Genomic DNA, 24,375 nt, shown 5'->3' on the forward strand with positions numbered 1-24,375 from the left:
TGCAGGTCTGTGTCTTTATTGATGCTTTGCTGCATGTTTGAATGCTCTGAGGGAGGTGCTTACATGTGGTGGGGGGAGAGCTGATAGGGCTTTGGGGTTCTAACATTTAACTGTCATTCATTCTTTGGGGCACTCCTCTGTTTTCGTGGATGGTTGAAAAAGTATCTCAGGATGTATATTATAATACATTTCTCTGACATTGAATGGACCTTTGAAACCTTTGAAATAGATTTATTTTCTGTAAAATCCTGGTAGAAGAGATACAAGAACTACTTCTGCCGTTGAGGATTTACAAACACAAAAATCTTAGGTGATTTGAGTACAGAGTCAACATAATCACAACTTATTCCACAGCCCAACTTGTTTTTGAATTTCTTGTGGAACATTATATTACATTGTACAAGAGATGTTAACTATACCATTGATGTAGAGGAGCATTGGTTGAGTGCAAAAGTACATTTTCTCCAAGCATTAACTAGCACCCAGCTTTGCTAATAATGCTACAAGTATATGGATGGGTTTCAATTCAGTGTTCACTGGAAGCCTGCTTTTCATAGACATGCAGAATTCAGATACAACAGCACAACACGGCTAGTTTGAAGTTATTTTGCCGGTGTGCTTTAGCAGATGGAATGTTCCTCTACTGCACTGACTCCTTCTGAAACTGCTTTGATGCACTTTGCCATCGTCTGGGAAGCTCTGCTGATTGGATCTACAAGTAAAAGGAAATAATAACAGAAAAGTCTTTTAAAGTGGGTTTTGACTGAGACTCGGCTCCTGCTGAAACCTGCTATAAACTACAGTGGAGCAGAAGTGGACAACAATTATACAGTGCTGTTACTGCTTCCCCTTAAGTCATAGTTGTGGTTCTGGGCATACAATCCATGCTTGGGGTATGCAGACCATTAAAAGGTTAAGTGCCTCACATTGCAACCTCCTGATCATCTACCCAAAGGCCAGAATTATTTGCAGTTGTGTAGTTTACTCTGCTTGGAATTTGGAGGTTTGTTTTTTAGAATGGACAAGCAACACTAAAACCTGCACATCCTGGAAATTTGAAATAAAACCCTGAACATAGAAAATATTAAGTCAGGCACTGTCCTCAGAAAGACAGAGTTATAACCTTTCAAATTTAACACTCATCAGTATTTCTAACAGTATTTTCTGTTTTATACCAGTGTTCTTTTCTCAAGTGGATAAATCCCAATTCCAAATCTTTAAGGATATGCAGGTCCAGAGGAGACTCATGACAATGATTCTGGGATGAAAGGGTTAATGTATGAGGAGAGTTTGATAGCTCTATACCTGTACATTGTTTAGAAGAAAATGGTGGGGGGGGGGGGGGGGAAATCTCATTGAAAACTATTGAATATTGAAGGACCTAGATAGAGTGGGCGTGGAGAGGACGTTTCCTATAGCGGGGGAAGTCTCGGACCAGAGGACACAATCTCGGAATTTCTTTTAGCTAGACTTTAATAAATCTGGAATTCTTTGCCATTGATAGTTGTGGAGGCCAAGTCATTGAGTATATTTAAAGCAGATGTTGATAGGTTCTTGATTTGTCAGGGCATCAAAGGTAACGGGAAGAATACAGGAAAATGGAATTGAAGGAAATAATCAGCCATGATGGTGGAGCAGACTCGATGGGCTGAATGGCCTGATTCTGCTCCTGTGCTTTATGATCTTAATGGAACCAAGAAAATAATTGTAAATCTCTGATATTAGTTGATGTTGGACTATTGTCATTTCTTAATTTTGGCTAACAATCTAGTTATTGGAAATGGTGTTCCAATGGTCTGATGTCTGGTCGATATTTATCTCTTGATCAACTATAGCAATAATCAGTCATCTCACTGCTACTTGAGAGCTTACTATGCACTAAATGTTGCAATGTTTACTAAAATATCATTTACATTACTTTGAATAGTTTATTCTTTGCAGTACGTAGCTACACGTCTGAATTGTGCATTGACCCACCCTCAGGAATTTCATCCTAAATATCTTTTAGTGCTTATTTCCTCATCTTTTAAGATCCTTATTAAATCCTTATGCCATAGACAAATTTGGAACCTTTATCCCCCAGCTAAGTGTGCATTTTTCTTTTGAATGCATTTTGCTCGAGGGCCCTCTATTCAATTCTGTACAATTGTGCTAATTATATGATTGTTACTTAAGCATACCTTCTAAATGTATTGTTGCATTAGTTATGGCACTTGCTTTTCAGGAACACCAGAACTAACGCAATAATACATTGGGATATATTGATGTACATCTCATTGCCACATATCTATTAAACACATCTACTATTGGAAAACAGTACATTTAACCTCAAAGAATGGACTTTACACATTTTATGGAATTACTAAATTAACAGTGATCCCAGTTCCCAAAGCCTGTCTGAATCAATATTCTAGTAACATACCAGTCATGTAAAAATCTTTAATTGTAAGTTGGGGTGGTATTAGTGGCTCAGTTAGCATCTGTTGATTCACCAGCTGTAAGAAAGTAAAATTGTCAGATATAAAAGACTGCCTGAGAATTGGAACATAACATTGATCAATGCACAACAGTAGCAACTTCCTAGCCACTGCCCAGCCTTGTTTTGCTTAACCAACACGGTCCAAGCAATCTCAGACCAAAAATTCTCCACAAAATTCTGCAGCATAATAGTACTTCCTGTAAAATCTCAGAACCTCTCTCTCCACACCACTGATGGGTATTCCCATTAGCATCCAAGGCACAGAAATGTGGAATTCATTCTTTAAACATGGTGCGCCTCAAACTTCCTTCAATCCTTAAAGATACTTCTTTGAACTCCTTTCAGAAATCTAGCTAAAACATTAACAGTCCTTCCTTTTCTCTAGGTTAAAGATGCTGTATAAATGAGATTATTTTCTTTCTTCTGGATCCCCAGATAATAAAAGTTGCAAAATAAAATGTATTTATTCAATTACATGTAAATTCTTCCATTTTTAATAAAATCACACTGACCTTTGCAAGTTCATTTGCCTGTTTGAAAAAGTTGGCTTCTTCTACGTCATCGTAACAGATCAGGTTAGGAGATACCTCAGACAGCCTCTCACGGACTTCATCCAGAGTGTCATATGGGAGGGTCACACCAGCCACCTACAGAGGAACAAGGGACTGGAACTCACAAAGCATTCTTCCAAATTCAATTTAAATCACCACCTTTTCAGAAACTCCATAAGTAAATACGACCAAATCTTAATGCTTTACTCTCTTTTTTAAAAAAAGTCTAGTTTTTGTGATTTAAGATGCTCTATTGGTTGTACTGTTAATTTTTGAGTTAGTGTTAGGTGGTCTAGAAATGAAAGTCTCTTCATAAATGAAGTACACATTACAGCCAAACATGCATTTTATTTTTGGTGTACATTTTGGTGTACAATTATTCTCAAAAGTGGTTCGCAGATTCATTTCAGAGCTTGAAACCCACCCCCAATCTTTTATAGATAAAATGATGAGATGGGCAATTTTCACCATTAGAATTTAAAGATTCTGGAAGACTCAGTAACTTGTTTTATGATCAAATGGTGCTTTTTTTTTATATTCTAATAACGGTCTTGGTTCACAGGGAATTAGATTCTTTCATTTGACCCCCGCTTTGATTTTAAATAGGAGGGAGCAGAGAAAATACAAATCCTGAGGATTGATTTAAAGCTCTCTGAACAAAGATTAGTTTTAAGGCAGCACTTGAGAAATGCCCTTTTCTCCTTCATAGAGAAATGCTCCATTCACACCCTTTCATGATATCCCACATCATTCTAGAGGTAATTGTGCTTTTCAGCACATATGAAAAGAAAATGCATTAACCAAATCATAAAAATAAGCTCCCTCAATCAGCAATCAAAATGTTCAGCTAATGCTGTTTTGTTTGGTAGTATTTGCAATAAAAGAATTAAGATCTGGATCTACACAAGCAATAGAATGGGTTCTTGGCCTCTTCTACACATGCTTTGACAGTACCTCAGAAACTGCACGGATGATTTGCCAGTCCTCCCTGGCCATGCCTGGAGCAGTCACAGCCACTCTGGTCTGCTGGGCACGGCCTTCTGTGTTGACATAGGTAGCCGTTTTTTCTGTGTAAGCAGCTCCGGGGAGAACAACATCCGCCATAGGTGCTCCAACATCTCCATGATGTCCTAAATGAGGTCGATATTGCAAATAAAAACAGAACCTATTTGACATTCTGAAGATCTAGGAACGAGCTGAAGCTTCATTAAGGCCAGAAGTAATAGGTTTTAAACAACAACAAATCAGGGAAAGAAACTACAAAGTCTAGAATTAACAAAATCCTTGATGAGGGTTTCAGTGGAGGAAGTAAAGCAAAGGCAATATTATAAAACAGAATTCTTCATGCTGGTTTGAATATAGTCATTTTGGTGTCATTTGTGGTAAAGTTGCAAATCTTCGGTTCAGCTTCATACAGATGATGACAAGAAGCTAAAATCAGCAGTGAAGGAAGTCAAGGAAATCTCAGTATTCTGTTGAGGAAATTTCCGCTCATCTTAATACAGGAGACAGAGGTGAGAGCTAAAACTGGGAAAGAGGTGATTTAATATGATGGCTAGATGAAAGATAGTGGTGCGAAACCACCTCTGGATAACCGTGGGTTTGTAGCAAATACTACTTTTCATTCTGCTCTGCAGCTGAAGCTCGGTCGTTGGTGAACAATATAAAAGTGAGGAGAAGATAGCAATAACAAATCAGTAGGAGCAGGACAGGGAAGTGATGGGCATTAATGTGTTAGGAAGTGGGGAGACAAAGGGAACAGAAAAGAATTTGAACAAATGCAAATAAAAGAACTGCAAATGCAGTAAATCCGAAATAAAAACAGAAAAAGTTGGAAATAGCAAGTCAGATAGCATCTGCAGAAAGAGAAATCTTTAATGGCTTAGGGATCAGGAGTAACAGAAACAAATTAACATCGGTAGCAGAGAAGGTAGGGGAGCAGGATGCGTGGAATTAAGGCAATTGTTCTGGTGGTTGGAAAAGGGTGAACCAGTGTGCCAGCTAACAGGAAATTCAGATCAGATTGTCTGTGTGTAATGTGTTGATGATGGTTAGGATATTAAACATGTCCAGCAGGGCAGACTGTACTATACAAATGTAAGCAAAAACTGAGCCAAACAAAAGCAGGAAATGGCTAGTTCTCATACAAACCCAAAGAAAGAGCGCCTAAGCTAAAAGTGGAGAATTCAATGTTGAGGATTTCAATAAGGAATATTCAATTTCTCCACAATAAGTCAGGGTAATTAGCAACTCTGCAGGTTTCCACAGCAAAGCTATTTATTTGAAGGAAGCAAATAGAATCAAAGGAGATGCTCCTTCGGCAGGCAGTAGTGGATCAGTACTGATTTAGCTCACGTTTAAGGAAGAAGCAGAGGGTAACAGGTGCCTATATGGTGGGCATGGACAGTCAGAGAAAAAGGGGAAGCAAAGGGTTTTGGGAAAGTCTCAGAGGTAGCTTGGATAAGGTAGACAAGATCAGCCAGAAACCATGAGAAGTGCTAGGCAGGACATAACTGGGGTGGTCTGCACAACGTCATTATGGCCACAGCATTACAAGTATAACTTTGCATCAATTCCTTTTGAACCTATGCATCTCCCCTACACCTCCCTGATAAATAGGGAAACAAACAGAACCGATTAGGGAAATACATACTCTGGAAGACACTTTGCCAAATCTGCCCCTCAGATGATCAAAGTGTATTCACATATATATCTAGTGCTCCCCATGAATGGTAATTACATTCTGCATGATATAACCATGCTAATCAAGAAACCTAGTAAAAACACATAGAGCCACCCCAGCCATCAATGGATTCTGATCTTACTAGTTTTTTTGTAGACGTTACCAGCCCTGTCACGTACCTTGATAAATGACAAAGCAGTCCTTTGGAAGATCCTGTCGTGTGATACAACCACTGTCTGCTCCTAAGAGGAAAAGTACCTTGGGCGGATTTTTACGGATAATATCAACACCAGCTTTGTATCCCAAATCCAGAGCAGCTACTTGACTGGCAACCCTGCAAAAAGACACCTTGATATTTTCCACCTCACATCAAACAATCATGGCCAGTTGATAGCCACAATATCTACTACAGCATCTCAATACCCTTGCTTAATCTCAATTTAATGTTGCTGATACCTCTATAGAATTGTACAATACAAATAGGTTATTTGGTCCAATATTCCTTTTCTGGCTTTTTAAAAGTGTGAGTCTAACCTCCTTGACATTTTGGAATAATCTTACAAATTCCTCAGGATGTGTGCTTAGCCCTCTGCTCTATTCTCGCTCCTCCCATGACTGTGTAGCTAGGCACAGCTTAAAGCTTATCCATAAATTTGCCGACAATGCAACTATTGTTGGCAGAATTTCAGCCAGTGATGAGAAGGTGTACAGGAGTGAGATAGGTCAGCTGGTTGAGTGGTGTCACAGCAACAACATTGCACTCAATGCATGTAAGATCAAAGAATTGATTGTGAACTTCAGAAAGGTTAAGATGTGGGAACACGCACTAGTCGTCATCAGAAGTGGAAAGGGTGAGCAATTCAAAGTTGCTGGGTGTTAACATCTCTGAGGGTCTGTGCTGGGCCCAGCATATCGATGCAGTTACAAAGAAGGCACAACAATGGCTGTATTTCATTATGAGTTTGAGGAGATTTGGTATGTCACCAAAGACACCTGCAAATTTCTACAGATGTACCGTGGAGAGCATTCTGACTGGTTGCATCACCGTCTGCAATGGGGGGTGGGGGGGCAGTGCACAGGATCGAAATAAATTGCAGAAAGTTAAAAACTCAGTCAGCGTTAACATTAATTTAACTTACATACAACAAATTTCATGACACGTGCCAGTGATGCTAAACCCGATTCTGATTCTGAGCTCTCCTGAGCACTCCACGTGTTGTAAGAACAATCTAATTTCTGTAGTCTCATCACTTCATCAGAATTATCATCACTGACGCAGGTAAGGTGAAATTTGTAGCTTTGCAGCACCATTAGAGTGCTGACATAAAATTACAATCAATTGCAAAAATAAACAGTGCAATAAGGGACTGTTCAGAAATCTGATAGTGGAGGAGAAGAAACTGCTTCTAAGTCATTCAGTGTGGATCTTCAGGATCCTGTACCTCCTCCTCAATTGCATTATGAAGAGGGCATGTTGTGATTCCTTAAGATTGATAGAGCCGGGGGGTGGGGGGTAGAAGTAGAGAGGATAAACTCCCACTACCTACTAAATGATCCCAATGGCATGCATCTCAAATAGCATCTGACAACCAAGTCCACTTCCTGTCCTTCACGTGTGGCTTACCTATTAAGCCTGGTGGAACCATTTCTACTGACAGGAGATGAGGCAAAGGCAGGTTACTGTCACCTTAAAACCAATCACTTCAGGCAATTTGGGCTCATCGTCTGTGGTTGGCAGCTCATCCAGAAGGAAATCTCTAATCTCAAACATCCACTGCCTTGCAGCAACACCCACTCATGGGTAAGGCTTCGGGAGTAAATCCCCACAGGAAAAATTCAGAGCTAGAGTCCCTAAGGCAGTCCTAACATTGAGCTCAATGCTGACTGGCAACTCCTGTGATGCCCCAGGTGCCAAAATGTATTGGCCTCTGCTGTCCTTTGGACTCTTCAGCTATATGGAGAGGGGGAGACTACTGCATGGGTCCTCCATATCGTACCACCCTGGTTTGTGTACTTGTGTATCAATTAGACAGTTATGATGCAGTATCTACAGTTGACCTCAGGGCATGTTGCAAATATCCTAACATCTTGTTAGTTTCTCCCTGTCTTCAGGTGTGATCAGTGAATTAGAACAATTTCCATAAGGCTTCAAAGGATTACACTAACCCTGCGCCCCAACCCAGGAGACAGTTATCATCTCTACCTGATTCAATGCCATGTTTTTTGCACTATTTCACAGGAACACACTGGATTCTTCAGGGACTGGTTTCAGTTACAGAAGCACTATCACACACATACCATGAAAGACTTCCTCAGAAACCAGTACTAAATTATTTGCTGCTGTTCTAGTCGCAGGTTCATCTAATTTTGCCCTCAACACTGACCTCTGAAGAACATTTAAAACTTTCCAAGTATCTGGTGCTCCGCTGCCCACTCGGGCATTCTGTGCAATGGTGCTGACTGCCGTGTGGATTGCTGCCCCATCCCTCCGTTGCAGAATTGAGCTTCCCAACACCACCATGGGTTTCTTCGCTTTGTTCAGAACCTAGATTGGACAAGAAAGAAGTACAGTATATAAATTACATGTTTCCTGTGATCTTCACCTGCACTCAATTTAAAAGTATTCTTTAAAGAATGGTAATATCTAAACGAGTGTGCAACATTACTTTCTGTAATTGTCTTTCTCCACTTGGGAGCTGATTAACAGTCTAGATCAATTATAAACAAAATTGGAGCGGCCATTGTGAGAGTGGGCAGTGTCGGAGTGGGAATCTGAGGCTTTCATTCCAGAGGCTTTGGTAAGGAGGCACGGCTGCGTAGCAGGTAAGAACAGGTAAGTTTAAAAAAATATGTAGTTGTTAAATAAAAATATATCAAATTACAACTAATTAAATAATGTAAGGATGCAGGATCAGGTGATGTTTGTAGCTGCATGTTGTGAGAGCTGGTGGACCTCATTGTGGTTCCTGATGACCATGTCTGGAGCAAGTGTTGGCTGCTCATGGAACTCAGGCTCAAAGTTGATGACCTGGAATCTGATCTTCAAACACTGCGGCACATCAGGAAGGGGGAAGAGTTACCTGGACACTGCCTCTCAGGAGGCAGTCACACCCATTAGGCTAACAGAATAGGGGTGAGAGGGAAACTAAGTCAGTATGGATCAAAAAGTGGAGCAGACTTGATGGGCTAATTCTGCTCCTGTGTTTTATGGTCCAAAAACCAAGATACTTTCTGGGCTAAACTAAGCACTTCAAAGTTTAACCTGGTAATATGGTGTTGAACACAACTGCATTAACATTTCTCTTTACACTAAAATAGTGACATTTGACTAAAATAGATGAATTTATTTTATTGACAAGGACTTCATTTTTTCAGTCCAGGATCTAAATGACCCACAAATTGCATGCACAAAAACACAACACACACCATTAAGATGCTTTTGCAAGTACAAACAGATGATAAAATAACTAACTTTTTCTAAAATATTTTAAAATAATATTAATGTGGTAATTGTTCTAGAGATAAATGAAACATATGGCATTCAACTTAATGAGTGTCATGTTGCCAGTGGGAAAGTAGCTGCAAATATAGGGTTCTGTTAAGAAACCTTTGGGATGGATGGAGCTGTTTAAAAGAAATTATGCAAAAAAAGGATTTTGTGATGACATGAGAGATTACAGATGTTGAAATCTTTGGCAAAAAGCAAGGTGCTGGAGGAACTCAGTTCAGGTAGCATCTATGGAGAGAAACAGGCAGGCGTTGTATTGTGTCTAAGCCCTTCATCTGGACTGAAAGCTACAAGGGAGATAGCATTCGAAATGAGTGAAGGGTAAGAGTGGAGCAAGAGCTGGCACAGGGGGATCCAGGTGAGGAGTGGCAAGAGACGGTGGGGAGGAGTGGCAATAATGATAGAAGCTGGGACGTGATTAGTGGAGGCAACAAGGGACTGAAGATGATGAAGAATCCATGAGGGAGGGTGGGAGAGGAATCAGTGGGAAGACTGCATAGGTAATGGATAGGTGGAGTGGGTGGAGGAGGGAAAGAAACAGCACAATAGGGGTCGGAGTATTGGAAGAACTGGATAGATCAGGAGGGCAGGGGGGAGCAGTTTACCTCCGCTGGAGAATTAGAAGGACACTGTGTGCCCAGTTTTTCAGAACACTGAGTTGTTTAGTATTGTTCAACAGAACCTTGCAACATGAATTCTGATCTTAAGTTAAATGTGCATTATTTCATTTTTAAGATATACAGCAGGGCAATGAAAAAAATGGCTTTCTAAACAACTGATTCAGTATTCAGAGAAATCTATTCACAAGGTGAAAAGAATTCAGAAGCTTGTTTTAGTAAAAGTTTCTTGTTCAGGGTAATTAACCCACATAGAACTTCAAGTATTGAGCTTTATGTCTGGCATCTTTGTTCTTCCAAAAGTTCTGCTCAAATCCTACTTAAATACAAGGAACTGTGGTTGTATTTGCCCAAAAGTCATAATCGTTAATTAACATTCCCAGGTTATATGTATACTGTAGGAGAAAACTACTTCAAGCTCAGTAAATATAAATGACCAAAAGGTTTGGTAACTGTCAAGCCTCAGTTACATAACCTTGCAAGACAAATTGCTGAAAGAGCAGTTTGCAAAAGGACTAACTGGATCCACTTGGAGAAGCTATTGTATAGTCAGAGGGGGAACAGCTAAACAAGGACCGCAGATTATCACAGAAGCAGTTGAAAGGCAAACAAAAACAAGCATCTAAAGAGTTCTGAAAATATCTCAGGCAGCATATATGGACGGAGACACAGAGCAAATGTTTGCCTCTGATAGAAGGGAGCTTGACCTAAAGGTTTAACCTGATATCTCTCTTCACTGATGCTGCCTAACCTGCTGACTATTTCCAGTACTTTGTTTTGTGTTACATATTTGCTTTCTCTGCCCAAGTGACCATGTTGAGGCCCCAAAGAGAATATCACTTTACTTCTCATTGACATTTCATCCTAATTTCCCTTTCAGGGGTTCAAATAAATTGACATTTTCTGTGTTGGGACTGAAATCAAAGTTCAAAATGCAAAAGAAATTTTTATCAAAGTATATATCATCACATACAACCCTGAGATTCATTTTCCTGTGGGTAATCACAGTAAATACAAGAAACACCTCACAATCAATGAAAGACTGCACCCAACGAGAATGAACATCAACCCCAATGTGCAAAAACAAAATACTGTGCTGGTGGAGCCAAGTATGTAGCATTTGCTTTATCAGCAACTTTAAAACATCTGCGATTCAAGTTTCAATTAACAAAGTATGAATAAGAATTACACTTGGTTATAACATGGCTGCGTAAACCGTACCTCACTGAAAGGGTGCTTTCCTGATGCAATCTCCTGTAATACCTTTGGAGATTCCCCAAGATGACTGTAGGAATAACTTAAATCCACGTTTGCCCCAACTAACGCCACTTGAAGATCATTGTGTAGCCAGCTGTAAATTGCCACAAACACTTATTGTTACATACTGTCAATTCTGATTACTGGGTTAACTGTTCAAGCAAGCAAAAGATGCTGTTAGTAACAGCAGGTCTGGCATTATTTGATAGAATAATGAAACGGGTACAAACCAATCAAATTTCAAATTAGCATGTCTTTCTTTTCAAACCTTTTCCCTTCCACTCCAATCTGTACAGTCTTGTGGTGAAAATTAGAAAAGCTATTATCATGTTGCATGTACAAAGGTTAGACTGTATAGAGGGATGAAGGAAATGAAAGTAAATTAAAAACTAACACCCAGAGCACATTTCTCCTGGTCTCTGGATATCCAAGTTCCATTTATGTGTAGTTGCTGTTGTAATGCGAGGACTACAGTTGCCAACGTGCTTAGCAAGCTCCCGCAAACTTGGGAGCAATGTAAGGGAACCAACCTATTTGCTTATAGAGACAAAAAAAGATCACCATGAATAATTCCTCTGCACCATTTTCAAAATAGCATAGTAGGAATTTGTATATATTCACTTGAGAGAATGGCTCTGGTTTAACATCTCATCCAAAAGATGACAATACAAATAATGAAGCTCTCTGTACTGACAATAATGAGTTAGATTTCCTGACCCGCCCACCCCAACTCAGTTATCCAAAATGAAACTTAAACCAACTACCTTCAAAGGGTAGATGCAATCAACTGAACTGGCCACAACTTGCAAATTATAGACTTTGCACTCCCATCATGATCTGTCAAGAACAAACTGAAAACAAGCATGTTTACATCTCCTTTTCCCTACAGCATCATCTTGAAGGAGAGAACTGGCAATCCCTGTTTCTGTTCTTGCTGATCCAGAGAATCATCTGCAATGCTTTTGGGAAGGTATATCTGTGCCTCTTTTCCAGATAAGATTTCATAGGGAGCTGGCTCATACAGCATTGAAACTTCCCATCTCGCCCCCAAAGTCTGTGCTCATCATCAAGCACCCACCTACATTATTAATCCCATATCACTCACATTTTACTAACTCCTCCTTAATTCTCTTGGTGCCCATCACAGAGGCAACTTACAGTCGCTAAATAGCCCATTACCCAACATCATCTTAGCATGTGGGAGGAAACTGGAGCACCTAGGAGAAATCTATAACCATGGAGAATGTGCAAATTCCACAGAGTCAGGATCAAACCCAGGTCTGTGAGACAGCACCACTACCCTTTTCCAAACTGTGCTGGGTCCAGATTTCAATATCCTGTTGCCCACCCTTCCATCTCCTGTTTGAAGTAAACTCGTGCTCATCCAAACCAAACCCAAGCAGAACCAAAGCTATCAGAACACAATGTACACCTTCTCATTCACCAATGATCACAATGCTTGCTGAACCAGATTGAGGAATCTCAAATTTGAGTCAGTTTAATAATAATTGAGCAATTATTCATCTCCAGAGATGCCTGACCTGCTAAGTCATATTGTGTGTGTTTCAATTTTAAAATTATGTTTGTTTTCAGATTAACCATTACAACCTCTGTATCAAATTTTATTTGATAAATTATTTCAAAAGTGTCATTCAAATGCAGGGGATTATAGCCATTTGCTATCACCTCAAAGGAGCAAAGTTTTACAGTCAGAAGTTTCCATCCAGACAATTGCCTGTTCCTTTTCTGATCAAACAATTCTCACCTCTTTCTGACCCGAACATTGAAAAGTGGGGCTTCGAAGCGTGGGTTGGTGCCAACCAGCAGCAGGACGTCAGCCTCTTCCACTCCAGCAATCCTGGTATTCAGCAAGTAATTGGAGCGCAAGTCAGTGCTGTTTGGGGAAAAAAAAAGAGGTCAACTCTTCAGAAGTTATCACTGTAACAACCATAATGTTGCAGGAACTCCAAGCACATAGAGTCAAGGAATCAGCTGGCCATTCCTGACCTCCTTTTGTGTTCTTGCCTCGTGCTCCAGTGTCCAGTTGGGTTTTCCATCAATAGCAAGCAACCTAAATGCTATTAAACTGCAAAACAGCTCAGATTATGTGTGGGAGGGAACTGACAAAATATCCATGAAAGCTCCAAGGTTTTGTTAAATCCATGTTCTTTAGGGATGGGATTCTGTCACCTTTAATGTGGAATGTTTTAAGTATGACTGAAGGGGATATTGTACGATCATTTAGGAGGAAACAGCTCAAAACCTTCTCCATCATTAGTATTATGACTGCATAAATAAGAATCTATCCAGTCACAAGCGCAGAAACTTGTTTTATGTGACTAACCATGTCTAGAGCAAGATCCAACAAAATGCAGCATGATAAACACTTCAGCTAATTGCTTTGGTGGTGGTGAAGTCAAGAACTTTGTTCAAAGTTTGTGGAAAGATCCGTGTCTCCTCAAAAAGTAGCCACAAAATGATTACTATCCACTTTGACTATATTAGGCGGGAGGGGAGGGCCTCAGTTTATCATTATTTGTACTACCTACAAATAAGATTTGCTTGGCTAATCTCATCTATGCACTTGAAACCATGACCTTCAGAGGAAAGCAAGGAGAGCAGCTACATAAGAATGTTCTGTGCATAGGTAGTACAGCACATTTTTGTGGTAATACATGGACAGGATGATTAAATGAAGCTCAGTACCCAGAATTCTCTGCGCGTTAATCTGCTACTCTCAACATAGCCCAAGCAGCAGGGAAGATTTCTATCTGAAATAAAGAAACTTATTCACGTCATTCTTTGAGTTCACATGTTACTACATGCCTGCAAACACACCTGCTCCTTAAAGGGAGGCAGGTATAGAAACATCCAAGGTTACACTATAGTAGACCAGAGAAACATGGCCACAAAATAAGTTCTGTGCACCCGAGAAAGACCAGAAAACGGAGTTAGGGAGAATGGGGGTAGAATCAAATACACAGGTTAGGGTATAATTATTGTAAAAATGGATCCTTGACAGTCAGCATGCACTTGGCCGACTTCCATCCTGCACTTTTATCAGCAGGGACAATTAAAAAAAAACTGCAATTCTTGTCAAACTGATTGTAGCTGCAGAGTGTAAAGATTTATGTCATGTTCAGAAATTCAGCACTAATCCAACATCACCACCGCCTGAAATGTGGGGAAATAGCTGAAATGTTGCAAGGCTACATGGAACTACAGCGAACTTCATAAGTGGTAACCTATTCTCACCGTTGAAAGATGTTTGCTACCAATGTCAGGCTAAGGTGACAGAAAATATGATTGTAAATATGAAAAATAAAATTGAGTCACTACCATAATGTAACTTGTAACAAATCAAAAATCCATGTATTCTTGACCTTTCCAACCTTACCCAGCTCCAGTCATAGGAAAGATCTCCTCAGTGCAGAGTGCATCGCTGTTTAATTTGTTGATCAAGTCTTTTAGGGCCACAAGAGTCTCGGCATCAACCATTCCTCCAGCAATAGCAGCAATCTCTTTACTCTGCACTTTCTGTAACTTAAAAACACATAGCGAAAAGATTGGAAGAGGGAATAAACATAGAAAAACCTACAGCACAATACAGGCCCTTCAGCCCACAAAGCTGTGTTGAACATGTCCACACCGTAGAAATTACCTAGGCCTTACCCATAGTCCTCTATTTTTCGAAGCTCCACGTAGCCATCCAGGAGTCTCTTAAAAGACCCTATCGTATCTGCCTCCACCACCATAGTCGGCAGCCCATTCCATGCACTCAACACTCTCTGCGTAAAAATCTCACTCCTGACATCTCCTCTGTACCTACTTCCAAGCACCTTAAACCTGTGCCCTCTCATGATAGCCATTTCAGCACTGGGGAAAAAGCCTCTGACTATCCACACGATCAATGCCTCTCATCATCTCATACACCTCTATCAAGTCAACTCTCACCCTCCATTGCTCCAAGGGAAAAAGGCCGAGTTCACTCCACATATTCTCATAAGGCATGCTTCTCAATCCAGGCAACATCTTTGTAGATCTTCTCTGCACCCTTTCTATGGTTTCCAAATCCTTCCTACAATGAGGCAACCAGAACTGAGCACAGTACTCCAAGTGGGGTCTAACCAGGGTCCTATATAGCTGCAACATTACCTCTTGGCTCCTAAACTCAATCCCAAGATTGATGAAGGTCAATTCACTGTATGCTTTTTTAACCACAGAGTCAACCTGCGCAGCAGTTTTGAGTGTCCTGTGGACCCAGACTCCAAGATCCCTCTGATCCTCCACACTGTCAAGAGTCTTACCATTAATACTATATTCTGCCATCATATTTGACCTACCAAAATGAACCACCTCACACTTATCTGGGTTGAACTCCATCTGCCACTTCTCAGTCCAGTTTTGCATCCTATCAATGTCCCGCTGTAACCTCTGACAGCCCTCCACACTATCCACAACACCCCCAATTTTTGTGTCATCAGCAAATTTACTAACCCATCTTTCCACTTCCTCATCCAGGTCATTTATAAAAATCACAAAGAATTGGGATCCCAAAACTGATCCCCAAGGCACACCACTGTTCACTGACCTCCATGCAGAATATAACCTCTCTACAACCATTCTGCCTTCTGTGGGCAAGCCAGTTCTGGATCCACAAAGCAATGACCACTTGGATCTCATGCCTCCTTACTTTCTCAATAAGCCTTGCATGGGGTACCTTGTCAAATGCCTTGCTGAAATCCATATACACTATATCTACTGCTCTACCTTCATCAATAGTTTAGTCACATCCTCAAAAAATTCAATCAGGCTCGTAAGGCACGACTTGCCTTTCACAAAGCCACGCTGACTATTATGCCTCCAAAGTTCATAAATCCTGCCTCTCAGGATCTTCTCCATCAACTTACCAACCACTGAAATAAGACTCACTGGTCTATAATTTCCTGAGCTACCTCTACTCCCTTTCTAAAATAAAGGAACAACATCCGCAATCCTCCAATCCTCCAGAACCTCTCCCGTCTCCATCAATGATGCAAAGATCATCGCCAGAGATTCAGAAATCTCCTTTGTTGCCTCCCACAGTAGCCTGGGATACATCTCGTCCGGTCCCGGTGACTTATCCAACCTGATGCTTTCCAAAAGCTCCAGCACATCCTCTTTCTTAATATCTACATGCTCAAGCTTTTCAGTCTGCTGTAAGTCATCCCTACAAATGCCAAGATCCTTTTCCGTAGTGAATACTGAAGCAAAGTACTCATTAAATACCTCTGCTATCTCCTCTGGTTCCATACACACTATCCCACTGTCACACTTGATGGGTCCTATCCTCTCACTCTTCACATACTTGTAGAATGCCTTGGGGTTTTCCTTGATCCTGTCCACTTCTGGCTCTCCTAATTTCTTAAGCTCCTTCCTGCTAGCCTTATAATCTTCTAGATCTCTATCATTACCTAGTTTTATGAACCTTTCGTAAGCTCTTTTCTTCTTGACTAGATTTACAACAGCCTTTGTACACCATGGTTCCTGTACCCTACCATCCTTTCCCTGTCTCATTGGAACATTCCTATGCAGGACTCCACACAAATATCTCCTGAACATTTGCCACTTTTCTTCTGAACATCTCCCTGAGAACATCCATTCCCAATGTATGCTTCCAAGCTCCTGCCTAATAGCTTCGTATTTCCCCTTACTCCAATTAAACACTTTCCTAACTGGTCTGTTCCTATCCCTCTCCAATGCTATGGTAAAGGAGTTGGAATTGTGATCACTATCTCCAAAATGCTCACCCACTGAGAGATCTGACACCTGACCAGGTTCATTTCCAAATACCAGATCAAGTATAGCCTCTCCTCTTGTAGGCTTATCTATGTATTGTGTCAAGAAACCTTCTTGAACACACTTAACAAACTCCACCCCATCTAAACCCCTCACTCTAGGGACATGCCAATTGATATTTGGGAAATTAAAATCTCCCATCACGACAACTCCGTTATTATTACACCTTTCCAGAATCAGTTTCCCTATCTTCTCCTCAATGTCCCTGTTACTATTGGATGGTCTATAAAAAACACCCGGGAGAGTTATTGACCCCTTCTTGTTCCTAACTTCAACCCACAGAGACTCCATAGACAATCCCTTCATGTCTTCCTCCTTTTCTGCAGCAGTGACACTATCTCTGATCAACAGTGCCATGCACCCTTTCCTATTAATAATTACTTGGATCAATATGATCAAATTTCTTTTAGCATTGCTAAAAAAAAACTTTATCTTGGTATTAAAATTACCAAAAATTTTAAGGACCTGTATAAATATAACTTTTTTCCACTAATTCAATACACGCAACAAATACTTTCTAAATGGTCTCCTATGACATTATCATTAATTGGTAGAATTAATGTTATTAAAATGATAGTACTACTGAAGTTCTTATATGTATTTTAAGCAATCCCTTCCTTTGTTCCTAAACTGTTTTTTGATAGAATAGACTCTAAAATTTTATCTTATATTTGGTATAATAAAAATCCTAGATTGAGTAAACCTCAATTGCAGAAATTAAAAAATTTGGCTTTGCCAAATTTTAGAATGTATTACAGGGCAAACAATATATTTTGTTTTGGATTCATTATTCAGACATACATGACTGTCCTTTATGGGTGGATTTGGAGAAAAACTCAGTGAAGGGGTATTCTTTGGCCTCTTTACTGGGAGCTCCTCTTCCTTTTTTGCTTCTGAGATTGGAAGTTGAGACCTCAATCCCATCATTAAACATACACTAAGAATTTGGTTTGTTTCGTAGATTTTTTGAGTTTAATAACTTTGTTCTTTCTAGTAAAATTCATCTTAATTATTTTTTAAACCATCAATTTCTGATAAGACCTTTTAAATACGGAAAACCAAAGGAATCATAACTTTTTTAGATTTGTTTATGGGGGATTGTTTAATGTCTTTCACTCAGTTAGTGGACAAATATGACCTATCTAATGCACATGTTTTTAGTTATTTATAAATTAAGAATTTTTTACGTAGTTTACTTCCAAATTTATCCTCTGCTTATTCACCCAATATAATAGATACTCTTTTTAAGTTTAAACCATTTCAAAAAGGACTGATGACTATAATTTATAAATGGTTATTGAAGTTGCGAAAGGTATCTAACAATAAAATTAAAGGTGCGTGGGAACTGGAAGTTGGAGAGTCACTTTCAGATAATCAATGGGATAACATTTTTCATTTGGTAAATACTTCATCTATTTGTGCCCATCATTCCTTGATACAGTTCAAAGTAGTTCATCAGGCACATATGTCAAAGGATAAATTAGCCCGTATTTTTCCCAATATTAATCCTATTTGCAACAGATGTAATTTTGAGGTGGCTACTTTAACTCATATGTTTTGGTCTTGTATCAAGATAGATAATTTTTGGAAAGATGTCTTTAAAACTTCATCAAAAGTCTTGAATTTCGACCTACAACTGAATTTATTTAAAGCAATTTTTAAGATCACTCCACCAGAAGCAGGATATATTCCTGTTTCCGCTCAACAGATGATAGCTTTTACAACTTTATTGGCTAGGAGAGCCATTTTGCTTAAACGGAAGGATTCTAATCCACCTGCTGTTTTTTTACTGGCTTTCCTCCATCATGTCCTGTTTAAGTTGAGAGAAAATAAGAAGTCGGACATTTGATACATCCTTTAAATTTGAAGAAACCTGGCAACCTTTTATTCAATATTTTCATATGCTTTGATTTATTGCTCTTCCAGTTACTTGATCAGAAACTTTGGTTTCTCTTTTTTCTCTTGCTTTTTTCTCTTTTTTCTTGCTTTTACACTCAGTATGGGCTGCCCAGTCCCTTTTGTTTTCCTTCTGTTTCTTTTTTTTTGTTTATAGAGAATAGTGTTTTTTTAATATATATAAAATTATAAGTTTCTTTATCTTTTTTTTTCTTTTATGGAATGATAAGAGAATTGATTATCTTATTTTTATTATATACTATTAGATTAATACTATGTATGATCTTGATCATGTTAATTTTACCTTTTATATGAATTGTTATCGATATAGATATTTGAGATAATTCTCGTTTGTATATATGTACTTTTTAAAAATTAATAAAAAAGATTGATAAAGAATAGTGCCACGCACTGACCTCTTTTGCCTCCCTCCCTGTCCTATCTGAAACATCTAAAGCCTGGCACTTGAAGTAACCATTCCTGCCCCGGAGCCATCCAAGTCTCTGTAATGGCGAGCACATCATAGCTCCAAGTACGGTTTCTCGCTCTTGGCTCATCCGCATTGTTCATGATACCCCTTGTATTAAAATTGACACATCTCTAACCATGGTCTGATTGCATCCCTTCTCTATCACCTGTCTATCCTCCCTCTCGCACTGTCTCCAAGCTCTGTCTACTTGTGAGCCAACATCCCCTTCCTCCGTCACTTCAGTTCGGTTTCCACCCCCCAAGCAATTCTAGTTTAAACTCACCCCAAAAGACTTTGCAAACCTCCCCGCCAGGATATTGGTCCCCCTCGGATTCAAGTGCAACCTGTCCTCTTTGTACAGGTCACATCTGCCCCAAAAGAGGTCCCAATTATCCAGAAATCCGAATCCCTGCCCCCTGCTCTAAACCCTCAGCCACGCATTTATCCTCCACCTCACTCTATTCCTATTCTCACAGTCACGTGGCACAGGCAGTAATCCCAAGATTACTACCTTTGCGGTCCTGCTTCCCAGCTTTCTTTCTGACACCCCCCCACCCCCGTACTCAGTTTTCAGGACCTCCCCTCTTTTCCTACTTATGTCATTGGTACCAATATGTACCAAGACCTCTGGCTGTTCTCCTTCCCACTTCAGGATATTGTGGACATGATCAGAAATGACCCGGACCCTGGCACCTTGGAGGCAAACTACCATCTGTGTTTCTTTCCTGTGTCCACAGAATAAAGTCCTAGATTTCATTGAATAATACAGTAGGCCAGCATTTAGCTCATTTTCTCTGTGGCCATGTTTTGAAAAAAAGCTTCAAAATCCTTACTCTATCCCCTTTAAACATTTATCCAATTTCTTTTGGAAGTTAAGATTGAAATTGCTTCCATCAACCTTCCAAGCCCTACATTTCTCATCTTCCCCTGGTTCTTCTACCAACCATCTTAAATTACTGAACACTGGTTATTTTTATCACTCTACCATACTTATAATCTCACCCTTAGTACTGCGCACCACTGGAAACTCAAAAGTGCCTTTTGTCCCGTTCTCCCCTGCTCCACAACACTTTAGGTTATTATCATTTGTATTAGTTTATTACCACTTCTGCAATTCGACACAAGGCCTCCTCCCAAGAAGCAGATACCAGCTGCCCCTGTGGGTTCCTGACCAAAGGGACAGTTAATCGTTGTCGCTTAAGGCCATCGTATGCAAACCTGCAAAGGAAGAGAGCATACATAGTAGATTATTTTTTAAATCATATCTATTTCAAATTAAGTTTAAAAAAAATAACAGAATTGGAAGCACCGAGACCCTGAAGACATTTGATTCCTGTAACAGTTCTATTGCATGAGCAATCTCCTTTTATTTTATTTTAAAAAGAACAATTCATAATGCCACACATTTGGACAAAGAGAAGTCTTGCCCTTGGTGAAGAAAGTTTCTTTAAAATCATGAAGAATTTAGACTTTATTTCATTTATATCTGATTATTGAAAGGTTAGTAATTAAAATGATATAATTGCATGGCAATTCCTAAAACATTAACACTGACTCACTGTCCAGATGCTGCCTAATCTGCTGAGTATTTCTGCTTTTATTTCAGATGTGACCTGTACATTTTCTGCTTTTATTTCAGATTTCTAACATCTGCAGTTCTTTTAATTTGACATGGATAGACTGCTTGTTTTAAACAAGTGGCATGATGGAATTTTAGACTGATTGGGAAAGGGAAACCAAATTAGTTGCAGACCTTGAAAGATCATTTTGAGAGAAGTAAACACAGGGCAGAAAATGAGGGATCAAGACCAACAGGGTTACTCCCAAACAGGAAGACACAGTCCAGGTTTAAATGCTCTCCTTTCATCTCAGAAGCATCAGCTTTATCTATATCACCTGAAGGGAACTCATATTTATGATGCCTTTTACAACTTCAGGATAATCAAAGGCAAAAATGACCTTTGAAGTGCAAACAATAACATGAAGATGACAAGATAATTCATTCCAGGTTACATCAGGCATAACTTTTGTACATGGGACCATTCTTTGCAGTAGTGTAATGGATCTTTTAGTCAGCTGAGAGAAGAACTGTGGCTTTAATACATTGTTTTGTAATGTCAACCGGATATGAGTCTGAACTCCATCTTCATACTCAAGGATGATAGTTTTGTAACTCACATATGGCTGATAACTGAAGAGGGTAGGAAATGTATTTCTCTTCAATACAATAGCTTCCAACATGAGCCACTCTATTCCATATCAATTCATAAAAAATTGGAATATTTTACATCACAAAATACCCATCTGATTAATATCCATCACCTGGTCTTATCAGAGATCCACTCCTCATTCACATCCTCATTTAACCTTGGCAGGATTCTCATCACCTCCCCAGTGCGTGTGCTCACGACAATGTTGCTACCAACAGCATCCATCACATCAATGGACTCTGTCTTCCTGATGAAAAATTAAGTCAGTTGAAAAAAAAATTATACCTTAAGGTTTTGGATGGAAATGACAAGTTCACCAACCACTTTGTATGTCTTCATGCTCTTCACGTTGGCAATGCCCATACATAGTATTACTGTCAGATAACAGCGTTGTATTGTCTGTATGTTAGTCACTGATTTCAAGAACAAGAATGCCCAAATTTAAAACCCGAAGATATTTAAATTACCTGGTACTGTTACAAATCATTGGTCAACTCATCTCCAAGTATTAAGGAATCGGCTCATTCAGGGAGCTACCAAAACTTGCATAAAAGTGACTTTTCTTGACACACCCTTGTCTTTTTCCTTTTTGTGAAAGGGAAGCTTCAGTCATTCAATGCTCCCCCAAGCACAGCTGGTATTTCAGTTCACCAGGTGAGTATGAAGGCTGAAGAGATTAACTTTAGCCTTCCCTCTATTACACTTTTTAAAAATCCCTCAAAATGTGCATAAAAACCATTTCTGGGAAGGTCCACATACTGCCCACTTCTACTGAACTTGAAAAGATGATAGTGAGCCCCCTCCTTGAATTATGCAATCCTCAAGATATTCCCAATATATCGTCAGTTATGGAATTCCATGATTTTGAAGGGATAACAAAACAAAATTAGGATGGTGTGCTATTTGGTAAGGAGACATAGAAGTGTCTGTCTGATCTCTCTACTCCCCGTCTTCCAAGGAGTGCCAGTCATGGGGTTTGAGAATTTGATTTGAAATATAGTTGAAATATTCAAGATTTACAGAGAACAGTCCAACATTTTTGGAGATATCAGAGACAAAATAAAGCAGATGTTACCGCAAAGAGTACTGTTACTTCTGTCTCAGAAAAAGCCGTTAGGATTTGGGAGAGATCAACTTCCTATATAATTTTTGTTGGACAATGATATTAGGGAATATGGAACCAAGCTGAGTTAAATGGGGTTGAGATATGAATTAGTTATGATCTAACCAAATGTCCACAAAGCAGAACCGATCTCACAATTGTAACTCAAAGGAATGTACAAGCCTATCCCAATCACACAAAAAACAAGACAATAGAACCAAGAGTAGGTCACCAGACTCCTCAATCCCACATCACTTTTCAATGTCATCATGGCTAGTCTGATGCTGGCTTTAACTCCTCTTCTCTGCCAATTCTCCAAGGTCCTCTATTCCTCAATCTTTCAAATATTTATTATAATGATCCTTCACCATCCTCAGCGGCAAAGAATTCCACAGATTCACTATCCTCTCTACACATTTCAATTTCAAATTACCTTACTTTGTAGATGTGCCCCCTTGTTCATGACTATCCCAATGCTGAGTGCACTTTAGCCCCTGCTCTATTTAGCTTCCTTAGGATCTTGTATGCTTGAATAAGGTCACTCTCAGTCTTCTAAGCTCCTAGCAAAACAGAACAAAACTGCTTAGCCTTCATGAAAGGACTACCCTTTTGTCCCAGGACTTAGCTTAGTGAATCTTCTTCCAATACTTTCAAAGCTATTATATCCCTTTTAGGCAAAGGAATCAAATTAGTGAACTATATTCAGATGTGGCCTCACCAGCATCCTTTAGAATACAATAAAGCTTAATTTCTCCTTGTACTGTTCTTAAACTCCAAATGCTTCACAGTAAAGGTCAACTCACCTTTACCTATCTAACCTGCCTGCTAACTTTTAGTGAATCATGTCCTAGAACAGCTTAATCCCTCTGAACTTCCCTCATCTACAGTCTCTCTCCACTCACAGTAGGTGATATACCACCTTTTGGTTCCTCTTGCTTAAGTATACGACCTTGCACTTCCCAACAGTAAATGTTGCAATAAGTTCCAATGCATAATAGACAAGTAAATATTGTACCTGGTCTCCCAAGGCCGGGCAGTGAAGGCATAGGGCTTGGATGTCAAAGCTCCAACAGGACAGAGATCGATGATGTTCCCTGATACTTCAGACATAAACATCTTCTCAATGTATGTCCCAACCTGCATTTCATTTCCCCTTCCTGTGGTGCCCAAGTCATCCACACCTGCCACTTCACTGGCAAACCTGTTGATAAACAGAGTTACAAAACTTTTCTTAAAAATATATGACTGTACATCACAGATTTTACATTCGATAAAGCACCTCCTGTTCACCTTGCCAGCTGTAAATGAGGGTTTTTATTTGGTTGTGGTTGTGATCGTATGATTTATTGCAATGTGACATCAATGCATAACATTAACTGATTTTACTATATCAGTAGATCTCCTAAAGCACTCTCAGATAATAAGTGTTCAAGTCATTTTACAAAAACAACATTCTTGGTGTGTTCTGGTGTATCGTTGCAAAGCTACAACTTTGAACCAGGGTTAGAACATGCTCAAATCCATGCACTATTTTGACTCTCTTTAATTACTGAAGTAATGTTCATCATCTTTCATTACTTCACATTGTCCCAAAGCACTTTACAGCAAAGTCTCAGCAATATAGCATCAACTTTTGATCTTGTGGTACTTTTATCAAGGACATCCAAAAGTCACTTAACAGGATAGTGGGGGCAAATCACTACACATTCAGTAAAATAAGTAAATTTCAAGGTCTCACTTGAAGGGGACAGAAAGGAAAAGAGAA

At 39.5% G+C, this 24,375-nt stretch overlaps 1 protein-coding gene across 1 annotated transcript in view; it reads right to left on the reverse strand.

Annotated features, from left to right (window-relative positions):
* Positions 1-210: 210 nt before the first annotated feature.
* Positions 211-24,375, reverse strand: part of ndufs1 (NADH:ubiquinone oxidoreductase core subunit S1) — a 42,221-nt gene continuing 18,056 nt past the window's right edge. The window contains exons 8-19 of the mRNA XM_059967333.1: positions 23,626-23,811; positions 21,621-21,755; positions 20,402-20,516; positions 14,493-14,638; positions 12,861-12,989; positions 11,060-11,189; positions 8,098-8,258; positions 5,893-6,047; positions 3,985-4,160; positions 2,992-3,126; positions 2,423-2,495; positions 211-712 (exon numbers count right to left, since the gene is read on the reverse strand). Of these exons, the coding sequence (XP_059823316.1) occupies positions 621-712; positions 2,423-2,495; positions 2,992-3,126; positions 3,985-4,160; positions 5,893-6,047; positions 8,098-8,258; positions 11,060-11,189; positions 12,861-12,989; positions 14,493-14,638; positions 20,402-20,516; positions 21,621-21,755; positions 23,626-23,811 (1,633 nt within the window). The 3' untranslated portion in view covers positions 211-620. The remainder of the gene's footprint in view (positions 713-2,422; positions 2,496-2,991; positions 3,127-3,984; positions 4,161-5,892; positions 6,048-8,097; positions 8,259-11,059; positions 11,190-12,860; positions 12,990-14,492; positions 14,639-20,401; positions 20,517-21,620; positions 21,756-23,625; positions 23,812-24,375) is intronic.

The sequence above is a fragment of the Hypanus sabinus genome, chromosome 4 (genome assembly GCF_030144855.1).
Source record: "Hypanus sabinus isolate sHypSab1 chromosome 4, sHypSab1.hap1, whole genome shotgun sequence".
Classification (NCBI taxonomy): Eukaryota; Metazoa; Chordata; class Chondrichthyes; order Myliobatiformes; family Dasyatidae; genus Hypanus; species Hypanus sabinus.